The sequence below is a fragment of the Microcaecilia unicolor genome, chromosome 1 (assembly GCF_901765095.1).
Source record: "Microcaecilia unicolor chromosome 1, aMicUni1.1, whole genome shotgun sequence".
Lineage (NCBI taxonomy): Eukaryota > Metazoa > Chordata > Amphibia > Gymnophiona > Siphonopidae > Microcaecilia > Microcaecilia unicolor.
In genome coordinates, this window is record NC_044031.1 from 186,272,154 (window position 1) to 186,290,159 (window position 18,006).

At 42.6% G+C, this 18,006-nt stretch overlaps 1 protein-coding gene across 2 annotated transcripts in view; it reads left to right on the plus strand.

Annotated features, from left to right (window-relative positions):
* Positions 1-18,006, plus strand: part of RELCH (RAB11 binding and LisH domain, coiled-coil and HEAT repeat containing) — a 447,561-nt gene that overhangs the window by 142,273 nt on the left and 287,282 nt on the right. For both annotated transcript variants that reach the window (XM_030203226.1, XM_030203234.1), the window contains exons 11-12: positions 13,680-13,792; positions 17,262-17,352. In XM_030203226.1, coding sequence (XP_030059086.1) covers positions 13,680-13,792; positions 17,262-17,352 — 204 coding nt within the window. The remainder of the gene's footprint in view (positions 1-13,679; positions 13,793-17,261; positions 17,353-18,006) is intronic.

Sequence of the window (18,006 nt, forward strand, 5' to 3'; positions counted from 1 at the left end):
TCTTTTTAGTTTTCACCCATTCCCAAGAAAGCTGAGTCCCAGTATCGGATTCACGGAGAATCTGAGTTGATGAAGTCGCAGTTACCTCATGACTCTATGGTTGTGGATTCCGCTCTCAAGAGAGCCAGGAGTTCAAGATTTTGCCTCGGCACCCCCGGGACGAGAATCTAGAACCCTGGACTCTTTTGGGAGAAAGGCCTATCAGTCCTCTATGCTCGTGGCCAAAATTCAATCCTACCAGCTCTACACGAGCATTCACTTGAGGAACACGGTGAAGCAACTGGCAGACTTGTTTGATAAGCTCCCTCTGGTGCAGGCCAAGCCTTTTCAGGAGGTGGTCAGGCAGCAGAAGGAGTGTCGTAAATTCCTGTCCAGGGTTGCTTACGATACTTTTGATGTTGCATCCAGAACCGCTGCCCAAGGTATAGTGATGCGCAGACTCTCATGGCTGCGTGCCTCTCACCTGGACAATAGAGTCCAGCAGCGGATTGCGGATGTCCCTTGCCGGGGGGGATACTATTTTTGGCGAGAAAGTCGAGCAAGTGGTTCATCAGATCATGCAGCGGGAAACCGCTATGGACAATCTCTCCCGCCGGATGCCTTCTGCTACTACCTCTTCAGGTAGACTGTTTTTCTGGGGAAGGAAGAATGCTCCCTATGCTTATAACAAGCGTAGGTACAATCCTCTTTCTCGAAAGCCTTCTCAGGCTCAACCCCAGTGCGCTCGTTCTCGTCAACAGCGTGTGCCAGGGCAGGCCCCTGTGGCTCCCCAACCAAAGCAAGAGACAGGCTTTTGACTGGCTCCAGCTGAGCATAGCCGCTATAAAGGTGTCCATGCCGGACGACTTGCCAGTTGGGGAGAGGCTAAAATTTTTTCTCCAAAGGTTGCCTCTTATAACCTCTGATCGGTGGGTTCTCCAAATAGTCTGGTTAGCATATTCCCTCAATTTGGTCTCCAGACCTCCAGATTGCCCACCGGGAGCTCAGTCCTTCAGCTTCCAGCACAGGCAGGTACTTGCAGAGGAACTCTCCGCCCTTCTCAGCGCCAATGCAGTCGAGCCCGTTCCTCCAGGGCAAGAAGGACTGGGATTCTATTCCAGGTACTTACTTGTGCAAAAGAAAACAGGGGGATGCGTCCCATCCTAGACCTAAGGGCCCTGGACAAATTCCTTGTCTGAGAAAAGTTCAGGATGGTTTCCCTGGGCACCCTTCTTCCCATGAATCAGGAAAACGATTGAATATGCTCTCTGGACTTAAAGGATGCCTATACACACATCCCGGTACTTCCAGCTCACAGGAGGTACGTTCGATTTCGTCTGGGAGCGCAGCACTTCCAGTATTGTGTGCTGCCCTTCGGTCTGGCGTCTGCGCCCAGGGTCTTTACAAAATGTCTGGCAGTAGTTGCAGCATCGCTACGCAGACGGGGAGTGCATGTGTTCCTTATCTCGACAATTGGCTAGTGAAGAACACCTCAGAGGCAGGAGCTCTACAGTCCATGCAGATTACTATTCAACTAATGGAGCTACTCGGGTTTGTTATAAATTACCCCAAGTCCCATATTTTCCCTGTTCAGAAACTGAAGTTTATAGGAGCTCTGCTGGACTCACAGACAGCTCGCGCCTATCTTCCCAAGGCAAGAGCAGACAATCTTCTGTCTCTAGTTTCCACGGCCAGAGCGTCTCAGCAGATCACAGATCAGCAGATGTTGAGACTTCTAGGCCATATGGCCTCCACAGTTCATGTGACTCCCATGGCGCGTCTTCACATGAGATCAGCTCCAATGGACCCTAGCTTCCCAATGGTATCAAGCTGCAGGGGATCTAGAGGATACAATCCAACTGTCCACCGATTTTTCACAATTCCCTTTGTTGGTGAACAGTTCGATCCAGTTTGACCTTGAGACGTCCCTTTCAAATTCCTCAGCCACAAAAAGTGCTGGCCACGGATGCATCCCTCCTGGGGTGGGGAGCTCATGTCGATGGGCTTCACACTCAAGGAGTTTGGTCCCTCCAGGAAAAATGTCTTCAGATCAATCTCCTGGAGTTGCGTGCGGTCTGGAATGCTCTAAAGGCTTTCAGAGATCGGCTATCCAATCAAATCATCCAAATTCAGACAGACAATCAGGTTGCCATGTACTACATCAACAAGCAGGGGGGCACCGCATCTCGCTCCCTGTGTCAGGAAGCCATCAGGATGTGGCTTTGGGCTCGCCGTTACGGCATGTTTCTCCAAGCCATGTATCTGGCAGGCGTAAAGAACAGTCTGGCCGACAGACTGAGCAGGATTATGCAACCTCACAAGTGGTCGCTCAACTCGGGCATGGTTCGCAAGATCTTCCTAGAGTGGGGCCACCCCCTCAGTGGATCTTTTTGCCACTCAGATCAATCACAAGGTCCCTCAGTTCTGTTCCAGACTTCAGGCGTACGACAGACTAGCATCGGATGCCTTTCTCCTGCATTGGGGGACAGGCCTTCTTTATGCGTATCCTCCCATACCTCTAGTAGGGAAAACTTTGCTGAAACTCAGGCAAGACCACGGAACCATGATTCTGATTGCACCTTTCTGGCCTCGTCAGATCTGGTTTCCTCTTCTTCTGGAGTTGTCCTCCAAAGAACCGTGGAGATTGGAGTGTTTTCCGACCCTCATCACTCAGAACGAGGGGTCACTTCTACATCCCAATCTCCAGTCTCTGGCTCTCACGGCCTGGATGTTGAGAGCGTAGAATTCACCTCCTTGGGTCTTTCTGAGGGTGTCTCCCAAGTCTTGCTTGCTTCCAGGAAAGATTCCACAAAGCAGTGTTACTTTTTCAAATGAAGGAGGTTTGCTGTCTGGTGTGACAGCAAGGCCCTAGATCCTCGCTCTTGTCCTACACAGACCCTGCTTGAATACCTTCTACACTTGTCAGAGTCTGGTCTCAAGACCAACTCCGTAAGAGTTCATCTTACCGCAATTAGTGCTTATCATTTTATTTATTTATTTATAGCATTTATACCCCGCTCTTTCCCGCTCAATAGCAGGTTCAGTGCGGCTTACAAGGTATGGTAAAGAGTATCACAGAGATAATACAAAGTATGGTACAAAGTATCACAGAGATAACCCAGTTATAGAGAGTAGGACAATAGGACGATACATGGGGGAGAGGATTGGAATTTGGGCGGTGCTAGTGATGTGGATGTGGATTAGGTTTAAGAATTAAGTTGGGTTGTCATTGTCGTGTAGAGGGTAAGTCTATCTCTGGACAGCCTTTAGTTTTTTCATGAGAGGTTTGCTTTTGTCATAGTCCCCTCTCAAACCTCCACCAGTGTCATGGGATCTCAATGTCATTCTCACCCAGCTGATGAAAGCTCCTTTTGAGCCACTGAATACCTGCCATCTGAAGTACTTGACCTGGAAGGTCATTTTCTTGGTGGTGTTTACTTCAGCTCGTAGGGTCAGTGAGCTTCAAGCCTTGGTAGTGCATGCACCTTATCTCAAATTTCATCATAACAGAGTAGTCCTCCGCACGCACCCTAAGTTCTTGCCGAAGATGGTGTCGGAGTTCCATCTGAACCAGTCAATCGTCTTGCCAACATTTTTTCCCCATCCTCATACCCGCCCTGCTGAACGTCAGTTGCACACCTTGGACTGCAAGAGAGCATTGGCCTTTTACGTGGAGCGGACAAGCCCCTTCAGACAGTCCGCCCAAATGTTTGTTTCTTTCGATCCCAACAGAAGGGGAGTTGCTGTCGGGAAACGCACCATTTCCAGTTGGCTAGTAGATTGCATTTCCTTCACTTATGCCCAAGCTGGGCTGACTCTTGAGGGTCATGTCACGGCTCATAGTGTTAGAGCCATGGCGGCGTCGGTGGCCCACTTGAAGTCAGCTACTATAGAAGAGATTTGCAAGGCTGCAACGTGGTCATCAATCCACACATTCACATCTCACTACTGCCTTCAGCAGGATACCCAACGCAACAGTTGATTTGGGCAGTCGGTGCTACAGAATCTGTTTGGGGTTTAGAATCCAACTCCACCCCCCTAGGCCCATTTTTGTTCTGTTCCAGGCTGCACTTTCAGTTAGATGTTCTAGTTCGTAGGTCAATCCTTGTTATGTCCTTGCCGTTGCGAGGTCCAATTGACCTTCTTTGTTGTTTTGAATGAGCCTGGGTGCTAGGGATACCACATCAGTGAGAACAAGCAGCCTGCTTGTCCTCGGAGAAAGCGAAGATGCATACCTATAGCAGGTATTCTCCAAGGACAGCAGGCTGATTGTTCGCACAAACCCGCCCACCTCCCCTTTGGAGTTGTTCATCTTTTCATTCTTGCTTTTGTATATAACTGAGCGGGTCTCTCGTGCGACGGGCGGAAAGACGGCCGTGCATGCGCAGTATGCGCACCCCGTGCGCCAGAAGGTTCTGTCAAAGATTGAAGATTTTTGCTTTGAAAAATTCCGTTTGTGGGGGCCGCCGTTGACGTCGACCCATCAGTGAGAACAATTAGCCTGCTGTCCTCGGTGAATACCTGCTACAGGTATGTATCTTCGCTTTATTTAAGGACACCTGATCTAATACGGTCTCTTTTGCAGCCTCACTATCAGGATACCCTATCTTCCCTGTTTTGGTGATATCTTTGAAATATACCTTATCCCAAGCCATGCGCTTTTGAGCAACTGTCTGCCTTCCCTCCCGTTTCTAGTTTAAAAGCTGCTGTATCTCCTTTTTGAACAGAATTTATAATGGTAGCGAAGGTATAGAAGGTTAGGTTTAACTGTATTTTAAATTATAGATTGTATTAGGTTTGTCCTTTGTTGTCATTTCTGGCTTGCCGTACTTTTCTGTCATGATTGGAGTTCTATTTGTTTGTATATATGAGTTGTATTTTTTTACATATGTAAACCGTTCTGTTTTGCAGTTGCAATAAGATACGGTATATAAATTGAAAATAAATAAAAATAAATGCCGACGCCAGCAGCCTGGTCCCACCCAGGTTAAGGTGGAGCCCATCCTTTTGGAATAGGCTCTCCCTTCCCCAGAATGTTGCCCAGTACCTAACAAATCTAAAACCCACCTCCCTGCACCATCGTCTCATCCACGCATTGAGACTCTGGAGCTCTGCCTGTCTCTTGGGCCCTGCACGTGGAACAGGTAACATTTCATAAAATGCTACCCTAGAGGATCTGGATTTGAGCGTTCTACCTAAGAGCCTAAATTTGGCTTCCAGAACCTCTCGCCCACATTTTCCTTTGCCATTGGTACCCACATGTACCAAGACAGCCAGCTCCTCCCCAGCACTATCTAAAATCCTATCTAGATGACGCGTGAAGTCTGCCACCTTCGCACCAGGCAGGTAAGTCACCAGGCGATCCTCACGTCCAGCAGCCACCCAGCTATCTATAAGCCTAATGATCGAATCACCAACTACAACAGCTGTCCTAACCTTTCCCTCCCAGGCAGCACTTGGAGACATATCCTCAGTGCGAGAGGATAGTGCATCCCTTGGTGGGCAGTTCCTGGCTACAGGAGTACTTCCTACTTCACCAGGGTGATGCTCTCCTTCTAGCAGACCTCCCTCCAAGGTAGCACAAGGGCTACCAGACTAGAGGTGGGGCTTCTCTACAACATCCCTGTAGGTCTCCTCTATGTACCTCTCTGTCTCCCTCAGCTCCAGCTAAAGGATTGGGTAGAGTATGGAGAGTGTGTGGAAGAATAAATTAAGGCCAAACTGCTACTCCTTTTCCCAGTATGGTTCTGAAAGGTGTGGAGTCTGAGACTGAAGACTAGTTCCTGCTGAAAGACCCCTGACTCAGGCATTTAACTGAAACACAGGCCGTGTTGGGTCCTCTGATAAACCTTCTCCCTCTAGTTTGAGGCTTCGCTGTTCTCATTATACTGCTTTTTGGTTTTACTTGGCTTGTGTTGCTGTTTTCCCTCTGGCTTGCTTACTGTCACTAGGGAATGCCACACATAAGACTACAGTATCCTGCTTGACCTTGGAGAAAACAGTTACCCGTAATAGGTGTCATCCTAGGACAACAGGATTCATAGTCTTACATATACCCTTCCTCCTCCCCTTTGGAATTGCATTCTCTAGGCCAGTGTTTCCCACGCCCAGTCCTAAAGTACCCCTTGCCAGTCAGATTTTCAGGATATCCACAATGTCTATGCATGAAAGACATTTGAATATAATGGAGGCAGTGTATGCAAATCAAGTTAATGCATATTCATTATGGATATCTTGTAACCTGACTGGCAAGGGGTGCTCCAGGACTGGACTTGGGAAACACTGCTATAAGCTTGACTGTCTAGTACCTGTGTGACAGCAGCAGGTAGGACAACACATGCATGTTCAGTGGACCATTATAAAAAGTTGCAAACAAGTTGGCAAACATTCCTTCATGGGCTTTTGTCGGATGTAAGACTATATATCCTCCTGTCTTTGAAGAACACCTGCTACAGGTGTGGCCAGCAATTGGTTATTAAAGATTTACTGACCTCATTAGCTACTATGCTTGGCCTGTTTACACAGTTCTTACGTACAGGACTCCAAGGAGGCATATTTTCAAAGCACTTACCCTTCCAAAGTTCCATAGGTTTCTATGGAACTTTGGAAGGCTAAGTGCTTTGAAAATGAGCCCCAAAATAGTCATAAAGGCAAAAGGAGCAGAAGCTAATTGAATCAAACTTAGTTATTGTATTAATACCACTCTACATTTTGTCTGGGATTCGTTAATGGAAGTAGACCCATGGTTTGTAGCATCGTATGCTAATAAAATCCTAATAAATGAATATACGTTTGTTTCCAGTATAAGGCATGTTTTTGTCACTGTTATATGAATTGTCATTGGCCTTTAGAGGGCAGCAAAATCAACCACATGCTATGGTTTCTTTATTCCATTAGTTTGTCCCAAATATATTTCTGTATATTTAACATGAGTTTTTTCTTTATAAATAGAGATTTTGTTTATATAGAAAAGATTAGGAGGACGTATCATTTTATTTTTATTTATTTATTTTTTTACATTTATACTCGGGCGTTAATTCTTCAATTTTATATTGACAAGTGAACTGTGAGAGAAAGGAAGTGAGAACTGCAAATATATAAAAGGAAAACCGATAAAAACGACAAGGGATGGTAAAGTACTTAATGAGATAGCAGCACATTTTTTCTAGTTAATACCTCAATTAAAATCACCATATAGACCTCCTCTTGGTATTTTGGGTTAAGTTTATAAAGCCACGTGTCCAAAAGGATATAGACTGAAAAGGTGTAACCCAGAAGCAAGTTAATAGATTCTGTACCTTTTGCCCTGCAATACCATATTTAAAGTTCTATTACATCCCAAGGATCAGTCCAGACAAATGGGTTGTGACCATCCACCAGCAGGTGAAGATAGAAAACACTAATGAGTTGTGCCTTATAAGGTTCTGTGAATAGCAACCAACTCAGTATTCTCTATCTCCAGCAAGCAGCATAGCAGCTCTTGTGCAGTGTGTTGCCTCCTACAGTGCCGCCAAGAAACCCAGCCGTGCCTGGTGCAGGACCGCACCACTGCATCCTCCCCCCACTCGGGCCATCGCACCTCCCCTACAAACACACTCAGACCGCTGCTGCCCAACCCCTTACCTTCCTGTCTCAGTGACTGCTGCTGTCCTTTCCTGCTCCTGTGTGCTGGGAGTCGGGACCCAGGTGATTGCATTAACGTGATATCACATTAATGCAATCATCCAGGTCCTGAGCAGCATGCAGCAGGAGAGACGGACCCGGCAGCAGGTAGGCAGGCATGAAGAAGCATTCCGAGCCTGGGGAATTCCCCCCCCCCCCCCCCCCGGCCTTCAGAGGCCCTGGCCTCCTGTACTGCTTACAGGTTCAGTAGAGTTTGGGGTTCAGAATATCCTGTGCCTCAGGTGTAAACCTAGTGGTCTAGGTCCCTCCCTGCTCCCCCATTGCCAATTTCTACCTATCTTCCCTACTCTTTTTTTTTTTCTCCTGCCTCTATCTTAAAAAAAAAAGCCAGCTAGTGCGTTTTTCTTTGAGAGCACTAGTGCTGTGGAAAGATTGTGGGGTTTCAGTGGCTTGGCTGTCACGAGACTGGCTGTTCCTGTGAGAATATTTTTTATTCACTATGTCTGAGCCTGTCTTGTGCACGCTGCAAGATAAGCTCTCAGCTAACGGTTCCTGCGCGCTGTGCCTTACATCTGTGGAGATGCTGCTGTTGCTAATTTGGCCATCAGTACTCCATCTCTGGGAGTTCAAACAGGCTCTGCTCCAATGATGGTTTTGGCAGGCTCAGCGGCAGCAACTCCTGTGCACTGCAATGCATCGGTGGCCACTTTGTCAGCAGGTTCCTTGCCCACTACTATGTCCTGGGATGTTGGTTTTGCAGGGGTTGAAGTCTCTCGACTGCCATTTTTGCCTGAATTTGTTATTTTGATATATCAGGCATTTTTACTAAAGTCAGCTCAAATTGCCTCTGCTTCTCTCTCTCTCTCTCAATTATGTCGGAGGAGCAGCTTCCTAAGAAAAGAACATTTTGTTTCACAGGATTTGGAGGATGTTGTTGCTGAGGAGTCAGAGAAGGGTTTTTTTGTGGATTCCAACCACTCTGATTCTGTTGATGTCCCTGACTTGAGAATTTCAGGGGCAGGCAGGGCTGATGATCCTAATGTAGCTAGGTTGTTTTTAAGGGCAGAGTTGCCTGTGTTAATCACAAAGTCTATGGAGGCTTTACACATTTTTTAATCTTCTGCTTCTGCTCCCTCTATTATGTCAGGTACTAAGAGTTCTCCTGTATCTTTACATATTCATGAGGCTATGCAGGAGCTTATCTCAGCTCAGTGGGATACCCCTGACTGTAACAGGGTGGCATGAGCAGTTAACAAACGTACCACTATCCCTGTTGATGACAACACTTCATTTATGGATATGCGTAACTCCAAGCTTGAGGCAGGCTTTGAAGCTTACCTTTCAGATGGCTGCTTTAGCAATTTCTTCTTCTTTTGTGGCCAGGACCTCCTATTGTATTTTCAACCATTGTCCACATTGGACTCGCCTCCAGACTTTCTTCCTTCCCTTGAGTCAGGGTTGTCCTATTTGTCAGACGCCTCTTGATATTCTTCGACCGTTGCCTAAAAGTATTGCCTTGGCTGTTTCAGTGTGGTGCTGGCTTTGGTTGAGACATGGGACGCGGATGTGGCATCCAAATCTCATCTGGCAAAGTTAGCTTTTTGAGGACAAACTTCTCTTTAGTGTGGATTTGGAGAAGATTATTAAGGACCTAGGAATTTCCAAGGTCCAGTGGTTTACCCGAGAACAAGCCTAAGCCTCAGCTCCAGGCAACTATAGACCGGGGAAGGCTTGTGCTTCCTCTCAAAAAATAAACAAAAAACAAACCTCACTTTCCTCAGACTCAGTCTTCCTTTTGAGGCAAAAGTCTCTTTCACAAGGTTGCTTGTCTTACTATCCAGTTGTAACTATACGACTTTTTAAAGACCATCATAGCCAATCGCTGTGATTCCTAAACTCTTACTTTTTGAAACAAGTACACTGACTCCTGATGCAGGGCTTCTGGCCGAAACACAGCGCTGTGTTGAGCCACTTTAATTTTCAATAAACACTTTTTCACTCAAGTTCTTTTGTGGTCCTGTCTCTGGAAACCCTGGCTTTTATTCCCACTCTCCTCCTTGACTTCTTCTCAGTTTACACCTTATTCATTACAATAGTTTCTTCTGTTTTGCCCAGCACTGACGTCAGACTTACCAGTCTGTAATTTCCTGAATCACCTCGGATCCCTTTTGAAAAATAGGTGTTACATTGGTGACCCTCCAGTTTTCAGGTACTATGGATTTGTGCAACGCTTGCCTCACTCCTCGAAAGTGTCAAGCTATTTTTATAGTTTAGCTGTCCTGAGCTTGGGAGACACCCACTTGAGTGTGTGATTACATTTTGCTTGTTAATGGAGAAAGCAAAGTTACTTACCTGTAACAAAGAGAGTATTCTTCATTAACAGCGGTGTTAATCAGGCATATAATCCCTTCTGCTTCCCAAATTTATTTTTCCTTGAACTGTGGACATGACTGGGGGTATAAAAAAAACTCTGTTGTGCATGAAGGATTCTGAGTTCTGGGAGAGCTGTATTGTCCATGTGTCATGCCATGAGGGCTCCTGGCTTGTGCACTTGGTTGATCTTTATATCTATGGAAAACATCTGTTAAGCAACTTTAGCCTTGATATTCAAAGGCACTTATCTGGCTGATGGCAGCAGTTATCTGGAAGTAAGCTCTCTAGATTGTTCAAGCCATGTTAATTTTCAGCAACACTATACAATGCTGCTGAAAACCTTTACAGACCATTTCTGTACTAAATCCAGATAATTACTACTACTTATCATTTCTATAGTGCTACTAGACGTACACAGTGCTGTACACTTGAACATGAAGAGACTGTCCCTGCTCGACAGAGCTTACAATCTAATGCTTGGGTAGAGCCTGGGCATTTTGCCCAACTACAAGGAAAGTAGCAATATTCAGTCTATCTGTATAGTTATCAAGATGAACGTAGACCAGCAAAAGGACTTTCTTATATTTATCCATATGGACTGAATACCACCACTATCTGTATTATAGGAGTGCTGACTGCTTGGACAGCAAATGTTGCTGAACACAGTTTAAGTTAGTGGCACTGAACATACGTGAACAATTTAAAAGCCAACAGTGGTGTTTAAATATTGACACATTTCCATTTAGTTGTTGCTTGCTAAGGGTGGTATAAAAACAAGAAAAAGCCAAAACCAATGTCACTGAAGGTTGTTTTCACTTGAACAAAATTAGTTTTGTTTTACACTAGTACTGCAGCGGTCATGTATCATTTTTTTAATTTACCTTTTGGACCTTGTGCAAAGCCTAAATTCTGTGACACAATTGCTACACTTTTGTATAAAAATAATAATAAAAAAGTTAGTGCCTGTAACCTTCAACCACTTTTACATCTTCACATCTATAAGGCTGCCTTTTAACACAATGTTTTTGATAATTTTGAAGACTGGTGTATTTCTGTAGTGTCAGTCTGGGAATGACTCAGTAAGGACATTTCTCAGCATTAGTCTGTAAAATTTTCTTTCTGTAGCTTGTACAAAAGAGTGCTTGAGAGCAAATAGTGCTTGAGTTGCAGTAGATGTGTAAGGTATTTTCTTTATTTTATCTACCCTAATTCCCAATCTTGCTTGCCAGCCCTGATTACTGTATGTTGTACCTGGCAACAACTAGCATGCTTAGTGTATGCTTCTAACTTTTTTTTTTTTTACTTGTTTGTGGCAACTGCTTTGAAATAGTGTTTGGCGCACCTTTATAAAAAGCTTGCTCGTATTGGTATTGTAGGATGGAATACAAATGGTAAGGAAATGAAGGAACTTGCTATAACTTTTAATTTAGTTTTGTAAACTTCCTAAAATGGGCCTACAGTCTGTCTTAAAGGTAAGGGAAAACTTCTTTGGTATTTTTTAAATTGCACAGATGGCTATTTAGCTTTCTCCTGTCAGATGAATAAAGATCTGAATTAGTGGTACATAGTAATTCGCTGGAAGACACTTACTCCCTGTTTACTAAGCCGCACAGCAATACCGGCACAGCCCATTCAAAGTGAATGGGCTGTGTCGGCATAACTGCACTGCCAGCTGCTAGCGTGGCTTAGTAAACAGAGGAGTTAGTTTGCCCAGAAAGTTAGGAATTATATGTTGCTGAAACAGATTCCTGTCATTATATCACAATGACAGGTATATCAAAAATACTAGCCTGGCAAGATTGTAGTGCACATTCTCCATTTGCTCTTGGCCAAGTTGACCTGTCTCCATATGGGGATATAACAATTTTTTTGCAAACTGTTTTCACGGAAGTGCTGGTTTTCTTTATGGGCATATAGCTTATACCTGTTGACCCCCCACTGCTTCGGTTAGAACTGTAATGATAGGATAATGTTCTCAGTTCTGTTTTATCTTGGAGTGCTGCTATGGATATCAAGAGTTCTCTTGATATCAAAACTAGTCTGTGGCAGAAATAGCTTGGGAAAACTAGTTTTATTGAGAATATTCAATCTGGCAATTAAATTGTTATCAGGGCTCAGAACTCTTTCTTCCTTCCTCTTTCTTTCGACTTTATTTTGACCCCTGAATCCCTATTCTGCATCATGACAGCCATACTTTTACATAATTGAGATTGCTGTGAACTGACACAATAAAATTTAATTTTACTGTCACGGGCTATACAGATGTCATAGCTATGCCTTCAATAAACAGTGTTTAAGGATGTGTGGTCACTGAAGTTACCTTCTTAGTGTTTTAATGTACCATCACCAGTCTCAGTCACAGTTGAGGTACAGTATCCATGCATTCAGAAGGTGGCCATGTCTTCATTTTTATTTTATGATTCACTTAGGAGAAGATTCCTGTGTGAACCTGGAATGTCTTATAATATAGTTAGCGTTATATTGTATCCAGTGGATTGTTTTGCTGATATCCTTTGATGCTTAAAACACTTTCTGCAAGGAATATCTGTTAGCCAGTTTTCTGGGCCCATTTTCTTTTCTAGAAAACAGTAATCAATAGAAATAAAACATGGAAAAGAAAATAAGATGATACCTTTTTTATTGGACATAACTTAATACAAATTAGCTTTCGAAGGTTGCCCTTCTTCGTCAGATTGGAAATAAGCAAATGTTGGTAGATGACAGTATATATAAGTGAAACATCAAAGCATTCCAGTGACAGTCTAACAGGATGAGGGTGGATAGGTGAGAGACAGGAAGAGGGACAGGGGAATATGCATGGAGACAGGAGGGTGACAAAGCAGTACAATTTTATGGTTTATAATGTGCTAGAAAACCCAGATCTTTAAGTCCTGTCTGTTTTGGGTGTCAAAATATTTAATCATTCTGACTTCAAAGGTCTTACGTTCCTGTATTGTTTTAAAGTTTCCTTTTAAGATTCTTACCATGAAGTCACTGGTACAGTGTTCTGGTTTTGTAAAGTGCTGCCCCACAGGTATGACATCTTTATTGGTACTGGCATTTTTCATATGGTGTCTATGTAAATTAAATCTCTTCTTTAGCATCTGACTGGTTTCTCCAATGTAGCAGCCATCGTTGCATTTTTTACATTGAATGATATATACCACATTGGAAGATGAGCATGTGAAAGATTCCTTAATGTTGAATATTTTTCCTTTGTGAATGACCGTGGGGTCCTGCGAAATGTTTTGGCATAGTTTGCAGCTGGATATATTGCAAGGATGTGTGCCATTCTTTTCTTTTTGAGTCTGTGTTGGGAGCTTACTTCTAATTAGCTCTGCTATACTTAGAGATTGCTGACGTATCGTACAGCACGTACTAAAGAAATATCACAGTATAGATCCAATCGGGTTAATTAATAATTGTCTGAGCTCCTATGCTGAGAGCTTTATCTGACTTGTTAGTAATGTAAAATTATCATTGAATTCAAGATATTCTAAATTTGTACACTTGAAGCTTCAACGTTTACCCCCTTCAGTTATTTCTGAAATCATTAACTTATGAATTGAGGCAGCAGAATGTTTTTATATTCAGGGCTATTTCATACTCTAATCTTGACATAGTTTGTGTGGATTCTTTTTCTGTGCTGTTTGGAGATATTTCCCAAAGTGTATTAGCTGTGTTTTTTCTCCTCCATTGTCTAGGAATTGATTCCTCTCATCCTGTGCACTGCCTGCCTCCATCCCGAGCCCAGAGAGAGAGATCAGCTTTTGCATATACTCTTTAACTTGATCAAACGACCAGATGATGAGCAAAGGTGTGTTTCATTTGTTTGGGATTTTTTTTATTTCTTCATGTACAAAAGGGAGTGTGGATGGGTAGATTAGCTGTCAGAAACTTTATTTCAGGTCCTTGTGAGCTTTAGTTACATTCAGTTAATATTAAGGTATTATTTTTAAGCTATGTATGGCTTTTCTGTTATGCAGAACAGATTGCAGTTTTCTCTAAAGCACACAGAGACAAACATTTTTCTCCTAGGCCCCCTGGGACTTCACAGTGTCATGAAAATGATGGCAGATAAAGACCATTTGGCCTATCCAAGCCACCCATCTATACTATCTACTGATCTCTACTATCCCGCCCTCTCCCTTAGAGATCCTTTCTTAAATTCAAGTAAAGTATTTATGACCACCACCTTTATGAAGCGGCCATTCCATATATTAAAATAGTAGAAGCTATTAACAAAAAAATGGTTTAATGGGAAAGAAGAGAATCAGCATGTTTTTTATTCTGTTTTGGGGGGGTTTTCTTGGGGGGGGGGGTTTTAACCAAAGGGAAGTCTTACTCTACCAGTCCATTAAGAATTTTTTGAAGGTCTAGCATGTGTAAAATCCCAAGGGAGCAATACACTATTGCAAGTAAAACGTTTTTGGGCTCTGACATATAAATGCCCTCATACTTAATTTAAACTCAATTTATTTTTCTTTTAATCACCAAAGAATCTGCTTTTGTAAAGGAACTAAGACAGTGCTACACCCAAGTATTTTCCATCTGCCTTACACTGAACTTGTTGCTGGTTACCTTCTCATTCTTGTGCTAGAATTTGAGGAGTACATATTAATCTTGATATGTGCAGATTATTGCTAGCTAGGTCTAAAATAGACAATTACCAAACAAAGAAAGTGGTATATTTAATCATGTTAATATGAGAGAGTGTGGCTTCATTAAACAATTTTACATGATATACAGTGTGTGTGTGTGTTTATAGTATCCACTTTTCTATTTAGGATTATATTACAGTCCGAGAGTAAATTAATGTAATTAACTAGCCTGTAAGTACCTATCTTGCAGTAGAAGCTGGTGGAGGAGAGCAGGTAATACTGAAAAAAGCCAGAACTGAGGGATAGTAAGCTCCCACTGTTGAACAAATGACTAGCCCTTACCCTTTGATGCAGTGATTCAATAATTGTGAAATCAAATGCATAGTCATTTATAATAACAGACAGCAGATAAAGATCAGCGTGATGTATCTAGTTTCTCCAGCAAGGTGTCTAGAGTCATACCTGCTGCTCTGTGCAGAACATGCAGCTTACCTCCTCTATACCTTTGTTTAGGACTGTACTGCCTCTGTGAAGTTACGCCCCTCTGTCATTTGTTTTCCCTTTGCTCCCATCCTTTTCTTTGCTACAGATGCCTTCATTAATGCACGGGACTATGTCTCTTAACATGCTTGTTGAAATACTTCATTTTCTTTTATGTTAGAGAGGTTTACATGGGGCTAATTTATTAGAATATGTATTGATCAAAGGGTGCAATTGTGAGTAAGATAATTTATAGGTAAAGGGTATTATAAATTGGGTTGGTGAAACAGATTTACTCAGATGAAAGGAATACTGTCATCAGTCACAAGTGCTATAACATGTATATGTTTCTCCTTTCATACACCATATGGCAGGTCTTTTCAGACTATAGTCCGTAGGGCAAATATGACCTGCAGGCACTTTACAGTTGTAGCCCATACAGCCATTCCCAGTCTTCCCTTTATTCTGACTCATGGTGGATCACATACCTAGTGCTGCTCTGGCAACATCATCAGTGAAGACCCAAATATCATTGCCACAGAGCTCATACAACCAAAGGAGAAATCAGGCATTACACTGTGTGGAGATAAATAGGGAAGCATGAGCTGTACAAGACAATAGGATCACTTTGGGGTATTGGTGGCTGAAAAGACTAACACATTGAATGTAAAATAAAAAATAAATGATATGAATAGAAAATCTTTTGTTTTCATAAGGGGGAAGGGGAAAGGAATTGGGACTTGATATACCGCCTTTCTGTGTTTTTTTTTTTTTTTTTTTTTTTTTGCTACTACATTCAAATCGGTTTACCTGGGGCAATGAAGGGTTAGGTGATTTGTCCAGAGTCACAAGGAGCTGCAGCGGGAATGGAACCCAGTTCCCCAGGATCAAAGTCTGCTGTACTGTCCACTGTCATATCTGTATTGAAGTACTATAAAATCTCCTAAAAACATAAAAGTAATACAAATGTCTAAAACAAAAATTGCAGCAATGGGTGTATTAAAAAAAACATAAGACAGAAAAAATAGGCAAAATAAAAAGATTCATTGATACATTTGCACAAGAGTCAAACATAAAAATATCTGCTTTCAGAAAGTGAAACTGATATTAAAATTAAAGGGCCATGCCACCCAATACCATTCACAGACATCTAAGCTTACTGGAGGATTTATTGCATCTACCAGTGCTGATCACTTCAGCTAGCAGAGAATTGGAAAGCAGGACAACTGATCACCAGTGTTTTTGGCTGTGTTCCTCTGTTGGGTGACTTGTGCATTCCAAGATGGTGCTGGTCCACTCCTGAGAGGGTGACTACAACACAGATACAGAATGATCCACACTTACCCACAGCTCTCGTCTCATTAGCAAGTGGATGTTGGACCTTAAAGAATTTAATTTAGTATGTCAGGACATTGACTGCCCTGGATGATGATAAGCAGCAGATTGGTTCTCTCTGCAAGAGACAGGAAGAAACAGAGCACCACATCACTTTATGTGAAGATCAGCAAGATACAGTTAACTCTACTTGTGAAAGTGCAACCAAAGATATACAGGCCATATGGGACAAGTCAGAGGACCTGGAAAATAGGTCCAGCCATAACATTAGCATACAGGGTGTCCCAGAAGAATCTGCTTATACTTGACAGCATTGCAGTTTTACAGGATTTGGCTAAATTCATTTTGGGCTTAGCACAGATACAGTGGGAGTAGATATGGCTCTTCAGCTTGGAGGAAGGATGACTGAGGAGAGATACAGTAGAGGTCTGTAAAGTAATGAGTGGAACGGGTAGATGTGAATTGCTTGTTTACTCTTTCCAAAAATACTAGGACTAGGGGGCATGCAATGAAGCTACAAAGTAGTCAATTTAAAACAATCGGAGAAAATATTTCTTAACTCAACATGTGATTAAACTCTGGAATTCATTGCCAGAGAATGTAGTAAAAGCAGTTAGCTTAGTGGGGCTTAAAAAAGGTTTGGATAGCTTCCTAAAAGAAAAGTCCATAAGCCATTATTAAAATGGACTTGGGGAAAATCCACTGCTTATTTCTAGGATATACTCTCAACTTACAATGGCTCAGTTCTACTACAACTCATTAAAGACCATTATGGATTACTTAGGTGGTTGTCATGATTGCTTAGGACTAGACTGGTATTAGTCCTCCGTTTTCTCAAATAGTGAATAATAGGTCTTGATTCTGTTTCAGGCAGATGATACTAACTGGCTGTGTGGCTTTTGCTCGTCATGTTGGACCAACACGCGTGGAAGCTGAGCTTTTACCACAGTGCTGGGAACAGGTAACCTTTTTTGACCTATTGAGCTTTTCTGCCAGATGTTTAGCAATGTATTTACAGTAAAGCATCTTTAAAAAATATCCTTTATCAAGAAAATCATGGGGTTTGGTCTGTGTCTGTTATTTTGAAGATCAGTGTTCCATTGTTCACAACCTCATGCTTCAGTTTCATTGTGCCTTCCTTAAAAGCCAGTCACTTACAAATGCAGCCATGGCTGATTGGTAGCATTCCTTTACCAGTCATGAGACCAGCAGAAAAGTGTCCAAAAATCTTTGGATGCAGAAATTGTTCCTAGAGTTAATGTATATAGGGTGATTAGGATAATTAGCTGTTAAGCCAATTACCTAATAATTCTCTGGTTAGAGTTTATAGCTAGTTTCATCTGTTTGAAGTATGAGTTTGTTCTTATGTGGTCCTAAAACAAATATAAGGCTCTTAAGAAGGTTTGCTGGCAATATAAGGAAGAAATGCCAAGTCCTGGAAACATACATACTGGTAATATACAAATGTATGCATATTGGTATGGCATAGCAGTAGGCAGTATTTCTTAGCAGCAAAGTATTATCACAGTGCTAATCACAAGATAAGGTAGCAACAGCAGCACACTAATAATTATTCTTGATACAACCCTAGTATTTCCTAACACACAAATAGTAA